Genomic DNA, 18,520 nt, shown 5'->3' with positions numbered 1-18,520 from the left:
GAAACAGAGGGAGAGAGGAAAGGGGGCAGACAGAAAAGGAATGATTATAGCCATAAGGGTCTTCAACTTTCATAGAGGTGATGGTAAAGGGTGAAGGTCTGAAAGCTTGAGAAAAGCAGCGAGATGCAACCAGGCGAGAAACAAACACTGCTGCATACGAAGGCACAAGCAGGCAACCACTCACCTTACAGTACACATAGGTTGGTAAAGATGTGATTAAGAAATGAAAGCAGATTTATTCATTCTGTCAAAAGCAGGAACAGAAATTTCAGTCTGTATTTTTGCTTGAAATGAACTGGATCCGGAATAAGGGTAGAACTTCTCTCCCTGAACGTTTCTGCTACATGAGAACCAAAAAAAAAATACATATAACATAGTATTTATAAGGTGAGTATTTACTTGGTTTTGCAATGGAGTGTCACTTCCTAACTGGTCAAAAAAAACGCTTCAGGGTAAAACCAGCTACAAACTGCTTTTGCTGACATCTCAAAATTCTTAAAATGACAGTGTCAAGGGCAATCATTCCAGCTTTTAAGCTGAGCTGGCTACCTTACTAAGTGCATTAGGATATTCTCAGGCACATATAACAACACTGCAGAATATATTCTGGGGCTTTTTTTTTTTTTTTTTTTTAACTTCGAAAGCAACTAATGAATGGCGGCAGACATCCATTCAATCAATACGTTATGGAATGAGCCTTAAATCGTTTCAGTGCTTCATGGTTTAATCAGTTTATCAGATATGACAGGAATCCATAATCTGTCAATGTAAAGGAAAAAAGTGTGTGGATAAATAACTGAATAATGATATTGCTTATGAAGACAGTGACTTGCAAATCTTAAGCCAGGCAACTTCAAAATTATACCTAATATCTAGTATTACTAAATATCCAAAGACCATGTAATCAAATAAAACAAAAATAATACCAAGTACCAAAAATAGTAATTAAATAAATTAGAAATGCTGTGAAGCTGATACAGATTCTCAAAATATACTTGAAATAATTGTTCTCAGAAAAAAGACACAGATAAAGATGCCTGAGGTAAAATGAATCTTCTGTATAGACAATGCAATTCGTTAATATTGTAAAATGGCATAATGGCCATTTCTTAAATAACCGAGAATAACAACGGACACTTTTCACTTTTCTTTTTAGACATTTCTCAGCAACTTGGATACAAGTGTCTATTTAATTCCATGAGCAGTCCATGCCTGTCACTGGGCAGTACAGCTAACAAATGTTTTTTAGAGTGCATCTGGGAAGACCCTCTGAAAGGGCGCTCAAATAGATGAGCCACACTAAAGCTCATTCATCTGTCACGATGCCTATTACAAAGAGGAATGTCATACATATGTACCACCTCACCGGAAAATATTCACAATTAAACTTCAGTTTGTCTTTTTTTTCCTCTCTGATGCTTGAAGCCAAAGACATTTACATAAAAAACAGCTGCAGGTACGATCCCCATGGAGAACATTGAGGTTAAGTGCCTTACTGCAGTGGCTATCAGCTGGAATCAAACTTGACATCTTGAATCTCAGCCAGATTCTCCTGGTGCTTGTCTAGCACAACCCTGAAATCACAAATTGACTTTAAAGAATAAATACAGACACTATAAAACTAGGCCAAACATTTCAAGCCCCCATGACCTTGCTAGCTGAACCAACAGTTCTACAGTCTTATACCACAATGCTGTTGAATGGTTGATTCTGTTTGCTCAGAATGTGCTGATTAATTTTTTATAATAGCACCTACGATGGCAGTTCCAGCTTCAAGGCAAAGCACAGGCTTACATTCATGTCTTTATCTAATACATGATGCTTTCTGTGATAAATATTTTACATATTGGAATCCCTGCATCATTTCAGATTAATCATAAACAGATTAAAAACCTGTTATTTAACAAAGAAAAGCATTTCAGTGAAGCTTTCTGTAAAGAGATATCTAAAATTAATGGAGGGCGTCTCCAGTGTCAGTGCTTCATACCATACACCATGGGAGTGTTCAGGAAAGAGGCTTTTGCCAATAAAATATGACAACCTTTTTGTTTTAGGGAATAAAAGGCTGGTGCAGGGATGACTTTTATAGCTGCTGTAGTATAGTTGATAACATTAAATAACTTTACTGTCTGCAGCATTACACAAATTATAAACTGTTCAATTCTTTTAAAAAGTACCATGTGTCAATCTATAATAAATAATAAAGCATAATCACTGGCAAATTGCTGTGCTATCAGATAAATAGAAAAGTTCACATCATGTAGTTATAATAAAATGGTTAAACTTCAGGATGGTAGCAGTAGCTCTATTTTTGCTGGCCACCTTTAAATAATAGCAATATATCCTGTCATTTTTATTCCATAAATAACACAGGCTAGATAACTAGATCACATAGCAAAGTCACACTCACAAGAGCCCTACAAATAAATCTGCAGATAAAAGTTTTAAAAAGTCATGACAACTTCTAAGACAGTCTAAAACTTAAACATATAACAGGTTAAAAAATACAAATGCCATGGGGAAAAATGCAAACAAACAAAAAAAAAAACAATCAGGCTTTTGTTCTTCATTATGTCATTCAGTTGGACAATCCACATAGCAAATCCATTTACTTCAGACTGAATAATAGCAGTCTGTGTTATGTGGGTGTATGTCTTTGTATTTCATATAACATGTAGACAGACATTGATTGGCCTTGACAAAGTGTCTGGCTTATAGAGAGTGTGGGTGAGTACTTCTTGTGTTGTGTGTCTGTATTTATTAATGCAGTTTGTTATTTTACTAGCCTGTATAGTCCACATGGGCTGAACAATACATGAACTTGAGTACATCATATCAGTCGAAGCACTTGTAGTGAGCTCCATCCAGTGATCTGGATGTTGCACTCCTTCTTTGATAATCTGCTTTTTGTTGTGTTTAGCCATGTTTACTAAGTTTAAATTGAAAAAATCCAATCTATGAATATGTATTTTCCAATCTCATCTGCTATGAGGATAAGGCAAAGTGTGTGGATCTTTAGCAAACTTCTTGCTCGTGTTTCGTAACTTTATTAGCACGGATAATTTGCAGGATACTGAAATAGAACCGTATTTATTTGTAATTAGACCAGACACAGCTGGTCACATGGAATGTGTATAAAGTATAAAGTGACTTCCCATAAACCTAGCGAGGTTAGTGAAAGCGAGGTTAGTATTTTTTGATAATTTACATATATATATATATATATATATATATATATATATATATATATATATATATATATATATATATAAAATTCATCTGTATGTATATGTGCAGCCTAACTGCATGTGCGATGAACAGAACAGAGGAATAAAGGTAAAATCAGCTTTTTACAGGGACAGGAAATTGTGTCCAGCAAAGCGTGTAGAGTGTGCAGACGATGTGACAGGCTAGACATGAAATCCTAATGAAAATCATATCCAGCGGCATGCATATTTGACTGCATCCAGAGCACAAACAGATCCACCTGCAAATGTGGATCGTACGATGCTTAAATAAGCGTCAAACTGCAAAACTTCACAAATCCACAAAAGGTTATTTAAATAAGCTCCAAACTTCAAAACTGACAACATAACATTTCATTACAGGAGAGGATCCTGAACCTCGGAGACTCTATTATTATCCTCTGCAGTGCTGCTTCTTAGTCTTACTATTAATAAAGGAAGCCTTTAATTAAAGAATGTCTCGTCTTACAGGAATTAGAAAAGGAAGAACTGAGGAAGAACATAGGGACTAATCACTTCACCTTTAACCTGGTCTTGCCTAAAAAATACCCTGAAGCTCTGGATAGTATCTGGGCTTCCCCCAGCTCTGAGCACTAATGTCATTCTGTGACTATTCAGCACCGCTCCTAAATCCCTCAGTAGCATGATGTACCATACTGCGTGCCTTCATTGGCTCCGGCCGCCTGCCGAGCACACAGCCGGAACTTCTGAGAGCAAACACCAAGTCGCCTGACACCCAGCTGTACACACGCACATTCAACTGCCTCCAGAGTCATATCAGCTCACTCACTCCCACCCATCCCTCCTCCACAACAATACCCCACCAAACCGTCCCCCAAAAATAGCCATGCAAAGCCGCTTAATGACTAAGACATCCACAGATTTTTAATACGCTAATCAAGCAAGCGTCACCGCCACATCAGCATCATGCCGGAGGCTTTTTTTTAGTTGAGCTAAAAGGTTGCTCCAGCTTTGAGGATTCGCCTTCTTTTCTCTGAACAAGTAGATGTCGCTTCAAAGCCTGCTGGATGTTTATACGAGGACAAGCGTAGTGCTCACTAAAACAGAAGACTCAGCTTTTGAAAAGCTCAAAACACACCATTTTACAAAACTCGTCAGTGGGCTCTTAAATTATAACACTGTGTGAATGCCTGTGCTTCGATTTAATCTGCACAGTGTATGAGGAAATTGCTTATTACTCACCTTTCAGCTAAGAAGGGATCCTCTGATCGAATAGAAAATAAGTGCCAAACGATCAAAGCAACTCAAATTATCTCATCGATGCTAAACCACTAGTGGCACCACTGAGATTTAACCTTTGCTTTATTTCAGCCTAAACAGATGCAGCAGTGCTTTGGTCTTTAGTCTGTCCAGTTATTTCGACTCGTTATCTACACATTATGTTCAACCAAATCCACTCAAGATTCCATCATTGTGCTAATCAGCTCATAGGTCGCTAACTAGCTGATTATCTGCTGTAACACACCACAACTGCAGTGTGTAGCTGCATTACAATGTAGATCTGAGTCCAACTTTTGCTGTCTCCACTACTTCTAGCTTGGATTTCTCATTAATACACTGAACATCAGTAGAATGTAATAAGTAAGAAAGGAAGCTCTTGTTCATTTGTTCTTGTGCATTTACATCAACACTTTGCGATCATCATTTATGTTTGAAATCGCTGACATTTTTTAAAAATAAGTTTATAACTTATATTAATATATTTAATGTGTTTAATGTGTTTGTCACATTTTTGATCCATAAGTACATATAGAGGTCATTAATATTTATCTTCTTCTCTTTTTTTTACGAATTTCTATTCAAAGCACCAAACAGTGAACAATATTGTATGTAGATAAGGGTTAATTTCTCTGTCAAATAAAAGTCTCAACAAAAGGAAGCTGAAAGTAAATGCCATTTCCTTTAGATAAATATCAAGAATTATCTGCAGCACTCACTGAATATTTTGTATTATAATACTGCACTACAAGCCACTTTGTACACTGTACATCACATTACTGAAAGCAAATAGCTGGCATGAAATGTGATAAGGGTGTGATCGTACATTTTCAAGAAATAGAGAAAATGCTAGCCAGATAAATAGCCAAGCATCTGAATTTAATTAATTTAACTGTGCCAGTCAATTGTGCTGCCCACACCCCACCCCGCTGTAGAAAGTAAGAGAGACACAAATTTACAAATTCAGAGTAATGGCTCGTGTTTACAGGAATGCAGCTGAAGCTCAAAGCAAGAGTCAAGCTTTGGTACTCTTCTAACTTTCCTTTTCCATCACCCAGAATAAAACCCCAGGCCTTTCCTTTAAGTCGAGTGGGAGTCGCTCTCCAAGCAGCAGAGATACACTCAGCTCTGTTCACTTTCACTGAGAGCTCAAACGATGGTGTTGATCCTTTGAGAGCCAAAATGATTTTATTCTGCAGTCTGTATCCAAAAGCAAATTGGAATGCACAATCGCATATAGTGACTGTTGTTCAGCCTCAGCTTACACTTCTGCTCATCCCTAAAGAATCACCGACACTATGTCGCCATCTAGGTGGTGGGAGTGGATAGTGCTGAGACAGAGTGGATGCTGTGACTGACTGATCCAGCCAGTTTAGAATGCTTGGCTTAGACAGAACCCTAGGGATCAGCAAGAATTAAAGACAGCAGAGGGAAGATTGAGGGGGATGAAACGCAAAACACAGCAATGAATGCTGGGCAACACATATCGCTGCCTGTTTCCCATCGAGTTATATAGCCAAGTTAAAAGCAAACGTGACCTCTGCTGATATGAGAGAGAGGGAGAGGCAGACACCACTTAGACATGGATGATCGCTAAACCCGGGCGTCAGTCCTGTAAGCAAGGTATCTAGGATTACATTGAGGCTTCACTTTCCTCCCTGTAAATTGACTGTAAATTGATTTCCAGACAGTAAGTACATTGATGCACCAGAGAGATGGTTGTGACACAGACACTCAGAGTTTATGTGGATGGATTTCAAATGGACGTAATCTATCATCTGTTGGGTGTGAAGATATGTTCACAAGATGTGAAAGTGTGTGTGTGTGTGAGTGTGTGAGTGTGTGTGTGTGTGTGTGCATGTGTGGAAGACCAATGCTCAGCATATTTGCTATGATGGGCTCTTTTCACTAATCAACCTCTCTGTCTCACAAACACACACACTCATGCACACACACACACACGGTATAAAATGGAGATGCTCTTCTCACTAAACCCCATCAGTGTTCCCATTAGTATTCTCTGCCCTGCTTTTAACAACTGAGGGAATGTGCAGCATGAGCATCTAGAGATAAACATGCACCCTGTTCGCCATGACATTTCTCCCCATTCACAGCCAAATCACTCTCCAAAAGAGAAAGCCATAGAGACAGCGTCGGCCTCTGATTGTCTCAGATAGCAATCCCAACACTGCCTCTGGTCCCACAGGTGATGGTTTACTAAATCACAAATGCAAACACATACACAAAGTGATGGAGACAGAGAGAGAGAGAGAGAGAGAGAGAGAGACTCTCACTGCAATATATGCAGCAACACCTGAGATACAGTGAGTGAAAAATTCCACAACTGCACTTATATCTCCCAGTTACACAGAGACAGAGGGTGAGAGAGAGAGAGAGAGAGAGAGAGAGAGAGAGAGAGAGAGAGATAGGGAACAACCTAAATCAGAACTCATCAGGATGTGGTGAATAGAATCACAGTGCCAAACCTTGAGCTATCCATATTTACCAACTCCCCTGCAACAGTGTCTGAGGAAGATTGAGTGGTTTTGCAGGGAACGAGAGCCTACGAGAGTGAACTCATGAAAAAATATGAGACGAATGGAAATAGAGACTGATGGAGAGACAAAAGATGAAGCCTCTGTGTGGCCTTGCTGGCTGTGTGAGACACAGAGTGTTTGAGCAATGGATTAGACAAATCTGTTTTTTCACATTTCCCGGCAATTATCCTCCTGAAGGAATGATGAGCTCTGCAAACAGAGATGGGAATGAGAAAGAGATGGAGAGACAGAAAAAGAGAATGTTACATCAAAACTTTATGAATATAAGGAAAACGACAGTGCTATTTCTCACTCTGTATGACTCTGTACTTTTTTTATCCTGAAGGTTGGGGGAAAGGAACAAATTTCAGACACCCAACGCTCGTTAGACAAGATGGTGGCCGACACTTTCAAAGCCTCACCAAATCTCTAGGGGCACAACATGAGCTTTCATTTATTTTTCCACTTTTGCTCACACATTCATTCTGATAGTTATGCTTAATAATTTCAGACCGAACAACCTTCCAGGTAATTGATATTGGCGAGGAGACGAGCAGCTGCAGAAATTAACAGTCTTTCACAATCTCCTGCACCCGATTCCGCCTTACAGTTAACACAGGGCAAAAAAAGAGCAATTAAACCAAGTTGCTTTACCAAGACACATGACTTTTCCCTTAACGAACAACAAGATGTGAAAGATGAATGACTACAAGAGTACACCCGAAGGTCAAAACCTAGTGGAACTAACTTTTAAAAAAAAGTAAAATTTGTTACTAGCAACTACTGAACCCTGGACGGATGGAGAGCTGGTAACAGGATGACTCCTTTACACAGAAGTAGATTCTGTAATTATTTAGTACAGAAATAGCATCAGGATCGAGATGATGCAAACCATTTCCATTTAAAATCCAAAAAGCTGTATTATGCGCGCTACCTTAATATCACTCATTCAATATCACGCACATCAGAGCCTTTATAGAAAAAACAGCATCTCTGTTACACAAGCTTTTTTGTGCTTCATTCCCACTACATCAAAGAGTACCTAATGAAATAGCTCTTTTCTAGGTCTGGTTATGAGTGTGACCTGTGAAGTTTACAGACACAACCCAATATTCAGTCATTATTTCTAGAGTTCATCTAGACCATCAAGAATCAAGACATCCACCAGGACACAGACACCAAAACAAGGAAGGAGTTCTCCAATTAGGACTGTGATCAAAAGGGTCCAGCAGTGACCTTGTCTGGAGGGGGGCGGCATAAATAAGGATCTGCGCAAAAAAAACGTTTTTATTTTTTTTTTAGAGATTCTGCAGCACTAATGACTGAATACACTCATTATCCACACAGGATTTTGACTCAACAATGAGGCAAATGTGTCACAATCCTGCACAGAGCCTGCATTTTCCTGAATCTGTCTTTACACTGTCAGTAACATGAACCATAAATAATGCATAATGCAAAGCTGATTAGTAGGTGTGGTTCACCTGTTGTCTTCATTCTTATAAACAGCTAAAAATATCCTGCTGTAATTTAGAAACAGAATGTGAATGTGGATTTTTTTAAGTGCATTGGTGCAAAATAAAATATGATAATTGCTTGGGAATAGGTTTGATCTATCTGGATGCAAAGTGATGATTACAATATAGCACCGCATGAGAGTAATACTGCTATTGAAGTCAGACTGGGGAATTTTACTGAACTGAATCATGTCTTTCTTGTCTATGAGTGCACAAATAGTTTTGCCCTGCTGACACAGAGAGGTAACACAATTTGAAAAAAGACTGCCACTGAATTCTCTAGAGAGGAAAATCTTCCATTACCTTAGAGCACTTCACCATCACAGTAATTAAAACTTTTTTGCTCTCTAAATACCAAACTTAGAGGTTGGGGATTCAGCACAAAAGGGCAACCACTTGTATAAACAAACAGGTAATTTTTCTGCTGCGACAGTATGAAAGGCTGCACGTGCAAGAACAATACCAATCATGCATATGTAAACAACAAACATTGACATGTGTCACCATATTTTGTCATATATTCAAACAATACAGCACTCCATTCTCTAGGGTTAACAGGTTCTACACATTACTGCAGGTGCAGCTAAATCTGGAGGTGCAATAACACATATCAGTCATGTTACTGTTTATGATAACGTCACAGTTTTGCTTCCTTGGTGTAAATTTAGATACACATTTCACGTGACAGAGCTGTAAACTTGCACCCTCAACCAAGTAACATGTATTTGATTGAGAAAAGCATCAAAAATGGAATTTCTGGGTAACTTTTAGTTTGTGTGCCACAAATATATTGACCAATTGTTTGTACAGGTGAAGTCCCACTTACACACCTGTTGCCACTGCAATGAATACTTTCTTACACACCTATCTCCACCTTTACTCCATTATCTTTCTCAGTCTTAGAAGTCGTGTCTTCCGTGGCACCCTACTACCTATTACCTACATGCTGCAAAGGGTATTATAGATGTATAGTCCTATTATCTTCAGTAAATGCTTTATACTGGGCTTTATCGCGGTGGATCCAAATTCTGGGAACAGTCAGTGCAAAGGGGGAAAACACTCTGGATGGGACTGCAGTATCAGACATGGAAACAATATGTAGCTATCAGAATTTACTTTGTCCGTCCATCCATGCGTCCACTCATTCATTCATCACCAGGAAGCTCTTTATCCTGGGCAGGGCTGTGGCAGACCCAAATCTCAGTAGCTCTGGGTGGGTTGCCAGACCATAATGGAGCGCCAGACACAATACACTGGAGCAAAAAAAAAAAAAAACCTGCTGGCATATTTTTATAAATGAAATTAACATTTAAAATGCATGCATAGATGAGTTCAGATGAGTATTGAAAATAGTGTCTTGGTCACCACACTTCTTCAGACATTACTTAAATGTCAACGCTATGTGATTATAGCACTGTATACTGAACACATCCATCTGCCAGTGATGAACATGAAATTGTAAAGAGAGAGAGAGAGAGAGAGAGAGAGAGAGGTTGTGTTTTCTCTGCTGCACCACTTTGCTTTTGAACGCAGGGATTTATGGTCGGGGGAAAAATCCCAGCAGCTGCTGCGCAAGAGAGAATTGGCGCCCTACCTGCGCGCCTATAAATAAGATTGCTTCCACTCGAACGCACACGGAGAGAAACGGAAAGACCCGGTAGAGTTTAAAAACAACCTCTGATACTATTAGTGTTGTCTTTTTTGTTTCAAGAGACACAGAAACCACCTCCAAAAGACAACATATCCATACCATATAGCACATAACCGCAGTGATGCTCAGCTTCTATCCTAACTCTATGCTGTTCTCGAGACAGACTTATGCTGGTGTAGGAAATGAATCAGAACAAGACGAGACAGACTGATGGAAAATGACTGCACTTCCGGGAAAAGTTCGGCGCAGCGCGGAAGAGCACCCCGGTTATCCGTGCCGCTCGCGCGCTGCTTTCAGAGCGGAAAACTTTCACGGCTGCATTTAGACGCATTACAAGGACGTGTATGATACGAGCAACATCTAATAGCTTAGGTAAAGAAAAAGAAACGGCTTTACCCAGTCACGACCTATTCACAGACATGAGCTAAATCCCAAATCCCTCGCACGCATAGTGCACTGCTTAGTGCGCCGAATAGATATTTCATACCCTATGCAGCCTATATAGGGAATGACGCGCTATTTGGTATTAAGCCAGCATTCTGCTCAGTGCCTAGAGACTAGAAACATTTGACAAAAGATAATGGATAGGCTATAATCTGGCAGTGCGTGGTTTTCTCTTTCCCTCTTATATATTTGTAAAGGCAATAAATCCAGTCAAGAATACATCCGCAGTACAATGCAAGTTATATTCTCTATTAACACCTATACATATATGTGCACAAAATATTAGAATATATATACTTAGAGTTATTGGCACCTGTTGGCCACCACCATGCAGTAAAACTAATAAGGAAACACAAGTGTAAAACATGACACACATCACCAGCTAGAACCGTTTGAATCCATTATCTCATATTACAAAGGGAAAAAAAGAACAAATATCATTTTAAGAGAAGCTCGATTTAGTGTAAAATAGATAGCTGGAGCTAAAAGCAGGTATCGACTAAGGAAGCAGTATAGATATGTTTTTCTAAGCCAGATAATATACAAACTGCCCTGCATTTAAACCATAAATATAAATTGAATCATTCTGAGAGAGCTCGTTGTAGCTTCCTTATCTCTATTCAGTCGTGCAAAAGCGGACACCGTGTGTGTATCCTTCTCTCGCTCTCTTTTGCGCGCACTGGCACACGCGCGCGCTCGCGCACACACAGCGTTCACCCCTAATGAACGGAGCCAAAGGAACGCTGAACTTCGGAGCTGAGCTGAATATAGATGCGAGTGGAGTTGAGTTTCGCTCGCGCTCAATACAGCCTTCTGCAATCTGTCTCTCTTGCAAGAAACAGTCAAATACACGCGCATTCAGCAAGTAAATGCACCTAAAGGAGCTTATGCAAAGGGGAAAAAAACATACATGAGTTTTCTTAAATCAAGCCGATGTATTCACTTGTCACACTGCACAACTCATGCCTGACACAAAAACGTGATAAAGAGATGCATGATCACGCGCACGATAAGGCAATCAGAAAATAAGTCTACAATAAATGCCAGAACGCAACTGATAATCTGAGCCGCAAATCAAGGACGGCGGTCCAAATCCACCAGAAGAAGAGCGGCGAAAAGCCCGATTATTCCATGCACAAAAATGTGCTTTACCTGGAAGGCGAGGAAGGCGACGAGGACGCGGGCTCCCAACTCCATGATCTCTAATCGCTCGGAACGTAATTCAGAAAGGCGCGCAGCTCTGGCCAGCTTTGCTCATAATGCCGGAGTGCAAGTGGCGCTGCGAAGAGTGAAGCCACGAAGCCTCGAGCCAACTTCCTTCCACACTACAAGTGCAGCCTCGCGCGCTGAGGCATTGGATAGAGGCGCCCGATATGCGACCAATAGATTTACAGGGGCGGATATCCTCCTGCACGCGCGGACACTCACAAGCGAATATAAGCGTGGGGGGTTTTAATGTGATATAGACTGCAAAAGCATCCCTGTTCCTTACTGTATGAAGTTTATTTATCTTGGCATGGATCATTTATTGGCACTAGTTTATAATAAGCTTACATATACAGTAAATAGCACCACGATGAATGATGTTACTGCATTACAAGGATATATTTACTGAAAGAAAGAAAGAAAATGCTAATATTTCCGGGAGCATGTACTGACAAATCTCATTGTTCCTGTATTCATCTTCAGTAAGCACTCTTTCATGGTCAGGGCTGTGAATCCTATCCATAGAACACTGGCTGTGAGGCAGGAACACACCGTGGATGGGATGCCAATCTGTTACAGCGCACCATGCACACAAATCCACACGATCTGTCACTCACTTTCAGTAGATTCTTTATTCTGGTCTGGGTCCCAGTGGATCTAAAATCCTTTCACCAAGTACACTAGATATGAGGCAGGGATACATCCTTGATGGAATGCCAGCCATTGCAAATTTAGTGTAGCTACCCACTGCTCCAGCATGCAACACCTTTCTCTTGCTATTACAACTGCTTTGCATGACTGCAACTCAGGGTCATTTTCCTTTGTGGAGATTATTATCAACTGAACCCTGAGCTGGATCCACTCACCAGTTCTAACGATAAGAAGATATTTTGGTCCATGTCTGATTTGCAACAATGCATTTGGTTTTTTCAAAAATATTTCCTTGACCTCTATGTTTCAGTAAAAAAAATAGAGTATTTTATGTAGGTCAAGATTCTGATTCTGAGATAACTATTGACTGTCGAAACACATGGGCCGTAGCACCATCATGCTGAATATATATATATTTTTTTTTTCCTTTTAGAGACAGACAATGACATTCTACAGTGGAATATTCTCATTTTCTTGATATTAGTCTGCCTTTGATTTGCATGCTGTACAGGCCTTGAGACTTAAAAGCAGCCACAAAAGTTATACTCTCTTCACTTTGCTTGATCATGATTAGAATGAGGTCTTGGTATTGTGAGCATGAGATTAGGTTCAAACATTTTAAACATTAATTCAGCAAATACTACAGGAAATGTAAAACAGTGTTTTAACTAAATTGAATACATGCAGCTTTAAGTCTCACAAAAGCCTTCTATACAACACTGTTTTTCTTTTTGAAGAGTCAGGACACATTTGCTTATAAATGCAAGAGACGGCTGCAGATTTTTTTTTTTTTTTTTTTGACTCTGCATTCCTGTGAAAGTGTAGCAATGGATAAGTGGCAAATTAATTGTGAGTGCTAAATGAATTCCATTCTCTGTCTTCCTGACACTTAACCTATGAAGCTTTACCTGTCTCGCATAATTATTTCCATTCTTAAAATTATCTTTTCTGCTGAAATGCTTTGAAGTCATTTTAGGGCTTGAACATAATTTCCCAATAAAGGAAACAGTGCTGAACTGATCACACACCAACAGTCCTCTTTTTGAAAGGGTTATTATTCAAGATTTTTTTATTTGTCATACACAGTAATACATCGTATACAACTTGCAGTGAAATAAAAAGGTTATAGGTTGACTGTATACATTTCAGTAATATTGGTTGTTGCAAATACTTGTTAATATTTTTGTTAGCTTATTTAGATGACTTTATGAACATGAAAATCTCGATTCTTTCGTCAAACTCAGGGGAACAGGTCCGTATCTGTCTCTTATATTATTCTGCCAATTGCGGAGAGCACCATTCAATGTCACAAAATAATTAGTTTTGACCACGGAGACTCTTTTTCACAAAACAAATCAGTATAACAAACAAAAGCTTCCATGCTGTTCAAAGTCTACATTCTGCCTGAGGAAGCAAAGTGTTCCTTGGTTCTAATTTTAAACACTCATGCGCTGTCTTCCAGTGATATACTCAGCAGTTTAAAATATATGGAGAATAGAAGAAATGGTCAGTTAATGTTATTAATATAATCTAATTTCTTAAGATTCTATGTTGGAAAAATAAACTTGTTTCAAATGATTATCCCTTTTTTTATTTTTACCTGATATTCACCTGACAGGGAATATTTGAACATATCATACAGTAGATGTATGGATCATGTTAAGGAACTTAGCAGTTTTAGAATACTACAGACATCTAGAACATGAACTTCTTAACTTGATTTGAGAATGACATGTACACTGACTAACCTCAGCATCTGCTCATTCATACAATTATCCAATCAGCCAACCATGGAGCTGCAGCACAATACATAAAAGCATGCATCTACAGGCCAAGAGCTTCAGTTCACATCAAACATCAAAATAGGAAAGAAATGTGACTTATGGTATGGTTTGGTGTGGTTTTTTAGAATCTGCAAATCTCTTGGGATTTTCACAGTAGAGTTTACACAGAATAGTGCGCGAGAGAAAAAATCATCTCATAATGTCAGTTCTGTGAGTGGAAAAGTAAATAATCACTGTTTACAACCTCAGATTCCTGTACGTGGCTGACAACGCAATATGGTCTTCTGCTGTTGTAGCCCATCTCTGTGCATTCTGAGATGCTGAGATGAATGAGCAAGTGTACATTTGCTTTGTAAACTGTCTGATGAATGTACGTTTCATTTATCAGGCACTAAAAATATACAGTATTTTTTATCGTGCTGCTTTTCTCTCCCCAAATACCTCACATACATTTAAACTAACTGTAACCCTGTAGAACATTTGTAAACCTGCAAGAATTTCAATTTCACAATGTCCACAGCAAACATTCTCATATTTGTAGTCCAAATCTTTATCCACTTGCCCCCAAGTAACTCTTGTGTCAATAGTGTAACCACTATTGAAAGGGCTTGCATTTGAGCAACAATGCAGCTACAAGTTCTTATGTTTCACATCACACCCCATGGCAGGCTGTGTGTCAGTGATATACTGCCTTAATTCAAGGATCTCTCCACCTGTAATAGCCACATTTACCAAGTTTATTGCAGTAAACTTGCTGGCACCTGACAAGAGAGATTCAAAATATTCCAAAGAGGGCCATCACTGCCATGCTGTTGCTCAAGCTCAGGTTGAAGCACGTTCTGTTTTACCTGAGTTACTGTTATATACTGCGTAAATGTTTCTCTATGGGTTAAATTAGAGCTACTGTCACAGATCACACAGAGCTTTTTAAAGTCCCAGTGAGTTTTTGTTTGTTCCTACTATAACACCTACTGTTACTTTTTTCTTCAATCATGAAAACGCCCAATTCGACTAATTAAGCATATGACCGTTATAGCACTTCAGTCTCATATACTACACACTAGCCCAACTTTGGACTATTTTTAGGTTGGCAACAACTACTGCCACAGACAGCAGTTGCTTCTGTGAAGTGGATTTTTTTTTTAAAAAAAAAACATTACACAACCAAATCTGACTAAATTGGACCCAGAGTAAACACTGCAGATTTTCTGAAAGGTACAGACCAGCAAATTTAATATAGCATCCTAAAAGTCAGCAAAATCACAAAGCAGACAAAAACAAATAGACAAGGACAGAAGGAACTCCTAAATATTGTCTGTATAAAAGTATAAAAAGCAAGGGAAATGCAACTGCTGAATTAAATTCTGTCTGGGGACCACTCATCACAAACTTAAATCATAACTACACACTATACTGTAAGAAAATAACAAGCCTGTACCTCTAGAACCACACCATAGTGCAGTAGGCCTTCATTAAAACGTTTACTCACATGTATGACAAAAGTGCATGCATTTAATGGTCTTATACACTATGTAACAAATTTTTACTTTTTTCTTGTTCCTGGGAACAAGTGTTATTTCCCCATTCTTTGTAACCCAAATAAAGAGAAAAAACCCATCTTAGCCATGAACGTTTGGGTTAGTTTTGGGCAATGTTTTTAGTAAAATGGGCTAATTTTGAGGTTTTCGTTCTCTTAAAAGCCCAAACCCAAACTTCAAGGGGCTTAATGGCTATTTTTTATCATTTTTCATCAAGAGTAATTGGAAAATGTCATTCACTACCCAGGAACAAAAATCGTGTTACATAGTGTAATTATTGTTGTTGTTATGCCATTACTAACAATGTTCTACTGTATGTGTATTTCATTTTGGTACCACTGAGAAGGGCTTGAGAAATGTTATCACATAACATTTTATTGTGGGACTGATGTGCCATTTGTAGGCTTTAACCTCGAACATCTCCATTGCACAGATAATGCAAATATTGGTTTTTGAATTGGTTAAAGTAACAGTATCAGGTTACCAAGCTCATCTGTGAAGTTCTTTATGGTCATGATGCACTGTTTTAAAAAAAACAAAAACAATTTAATTAGCACTGTTGATGCCTATACAATAAAAATAAAGTGGACTAATGATCCAGAGAACTCCTCTCTTTGTATTTTCCTTTTATTTTGTGTGTGGTTCAATTGCATGTTCTTAATCACTAGAGAAAAGTCACTAAAGGCTCATGTACAATTCACAGCTTGCTAGCTGCAGTGGGCATTCCGGCTCTGAGTCATCAGCTGGCTCAGTTCATGAATCATTTCACTCCCAGACAGCTTAGTTCCATTTTTTTCCCAAAGCTATACAAAGTTTACGATATGATACAGAAACAGCTTGTGTACGATTTAAATTGTTTAAAGAAAACCTCCAGCTCCTAATGAACCAAATAACCTTACTTTGCATTGATTTTATACAATCTGTTTAAAGGTTTAAACTCAGCAACCCACTACATACAATGACTGATACAGTAAGCGTCCCTGCACTAACGTTATTGCACGTGTTTGTGCTTCATTGAGAATAGTAAAGTAAATATTCTTGACTGACTCTTAGAAAACAGGTCATTTCTCAATGGATAGTTAAGATTTCTGCCAAATTAAATAGCTTCTACTCATTAATTAAGGGAAACCTGCCATATGGTTACACAAACTCTAAGCATGTGCACACAACAGCAAGGCACAATGGTAGACTGGGACGTCTACATCTTTAGCTTCCACTTCATCTAGCCTAATTTTGATTAAAAAAAAAAAAAAGAATGGTTTAACTTTCATGCAATTAAGCATTCCAGCCACATACTAAATTTTAATGGTGTCATCAGATTCATGATGAAATCATGTTTGCAAAAGTAGAACGCGCCTAAGAAACCAGTCAAAGTAGGCACAGTCACAGCCAGTGCTAATCAGAAGCATTGCTATGTAGATGCAACTCTCTGATACGGTACCATGGTGTTTGAAGTGATAGCTTCTCTCCATGCTGAGCTACAAACAGGTGAAAGCAGATATTTGCTAAATGCTTGACTTGAAGAAACAGCATCCGAACTCAGAGGGGAATTCATAGGCTTAAAACCTGAGACACACTTCATTCTGCTTTGAGGTCCTCCTGTGACGAATGTGGCATTACCATGGTTGATCTCACACTCAGCACTCAACAGCACAGGTACTGGAAATCACCGCTTAGCTCCAAATTGTTGGTAAACATCTTAATGCTTAAATGGAATGCCTGGTAAAGAAATACACAGATCTCTAAGGGGAGGTTTAAGTAGACAAAATTTCTGGAGCCTTCCTGTTATATAAAGCAAAAGAAAAAAGCCTGACAGGAGACCTAGGGATTTTGGGGCCCTACTGTGAGGAAAAGACCTTGATTGGTCATGCACACAGGCATCCAGTGGACACACAGGCACCTTTTCCCACCCTGTTCAAGGCTCCACTATATTCAGGATGTGGAGAAAATCCAATACAAAGCGACCAAATTTGCCATGACAAAGAAATCAGAATCTTCCCAGACTTTACAACTGCTGTGCAAAATGGAGGGGAATGAAAAATGAAGGCATCTACCTAACCACCAGTGTACATTCAGCAAGCAGCAGTGCAGTGGATGTTTGACAGTCAACGGCTCACCATTCACACTAACAAACAGCTAAGACACTGAACAGAGGTTTACATGGAAGAATTTTGATTAAATTACCCTGCAGAGGTTAAAAAATAAAATAAAAAACATGCTCATACATGTGAATGATGACTCATTAATTGCAGTGCTGTTTTAACCTCAGTGCAGCAGTCTGTCCAATCCATAGTGACAAAACTATCCGGGGAATTAATATTAGAACACATTCATCTAAAGCACCAAAGCTTTGTTGACAGTGTAATCAGATGTGCCCTCTGCCCTGCCGATCCTTCAATGGGATTAATGTTATAAATACACAAGTAATTCTTGAAATAAAAACACACAAGTAATTCCTGATGATGACCTTAGCTCTTTCATTTTTTAAATTTATTTATTTATTTATTTTAATCTTTATTAACAACTATGTACTCAGAGGGAGAACAGAAGAGAGAAAGAAAGATGAGTACAAAGGTCTAACAAGCTTGCTAATTTAACAAAGCAGTGCAAAGTAAATTTCCAAATCTCTAGAATAAAATACATGTAACACATTTCATAGTTCTTATCATGCCTATCGATTCAAAGTCAGGATCAGTGTTAAAAATACA

General features: G+C 38.8%; 1 protein-coding gene across 1 annotated transcript in view; it reads right to left on the bottom strand.

Annotated features, from left to right (window-relative positions):
• Nucleotides 1-11,948, bottom strand: part of cdh13 (cadherin 13, H-cadherin (heart)) — a 344,517-nt gene extending 332,569 nt beyond the window's left edge. The window contains exon 1 of the mRNA XM_058388412.1: nucleotides 11,786-11,948. Within this exon, the coding sequence (XP_058244395.1) occupies nucleotides 11,786-11,830 (45 nt within the window). The 5' untranslated portion in view covers nucleotides 11,831-11,948. The remainder of the gene's footprint in view (nucleotides 1-11,785) is intronic.
• Nucleotides 11,949-18,520: the final 6,572 nt, after the last annotated feature.

This window comes from Hemibagrus wyckioides, linkage group LG04, assembly GCF_019097595.1.
Source record: "Hemibagrus wyckioides isolate EC202008001 linkage group LG04, SWU_Hwy_1.0, whole genome shotgun sequence".
Taxonomy (NCBI): domain Eukaryota; kingdom Metazoa; phylum Chordata; class Actinopteri; order Siluriformes; family Bagridae; genus Hemibagrus; species Hemibagrus wyckioides.
Note: the sequence above shows the minus strand (reverse complement) of the source record. Positions and strands in the feature narration are given on the sequence as shown.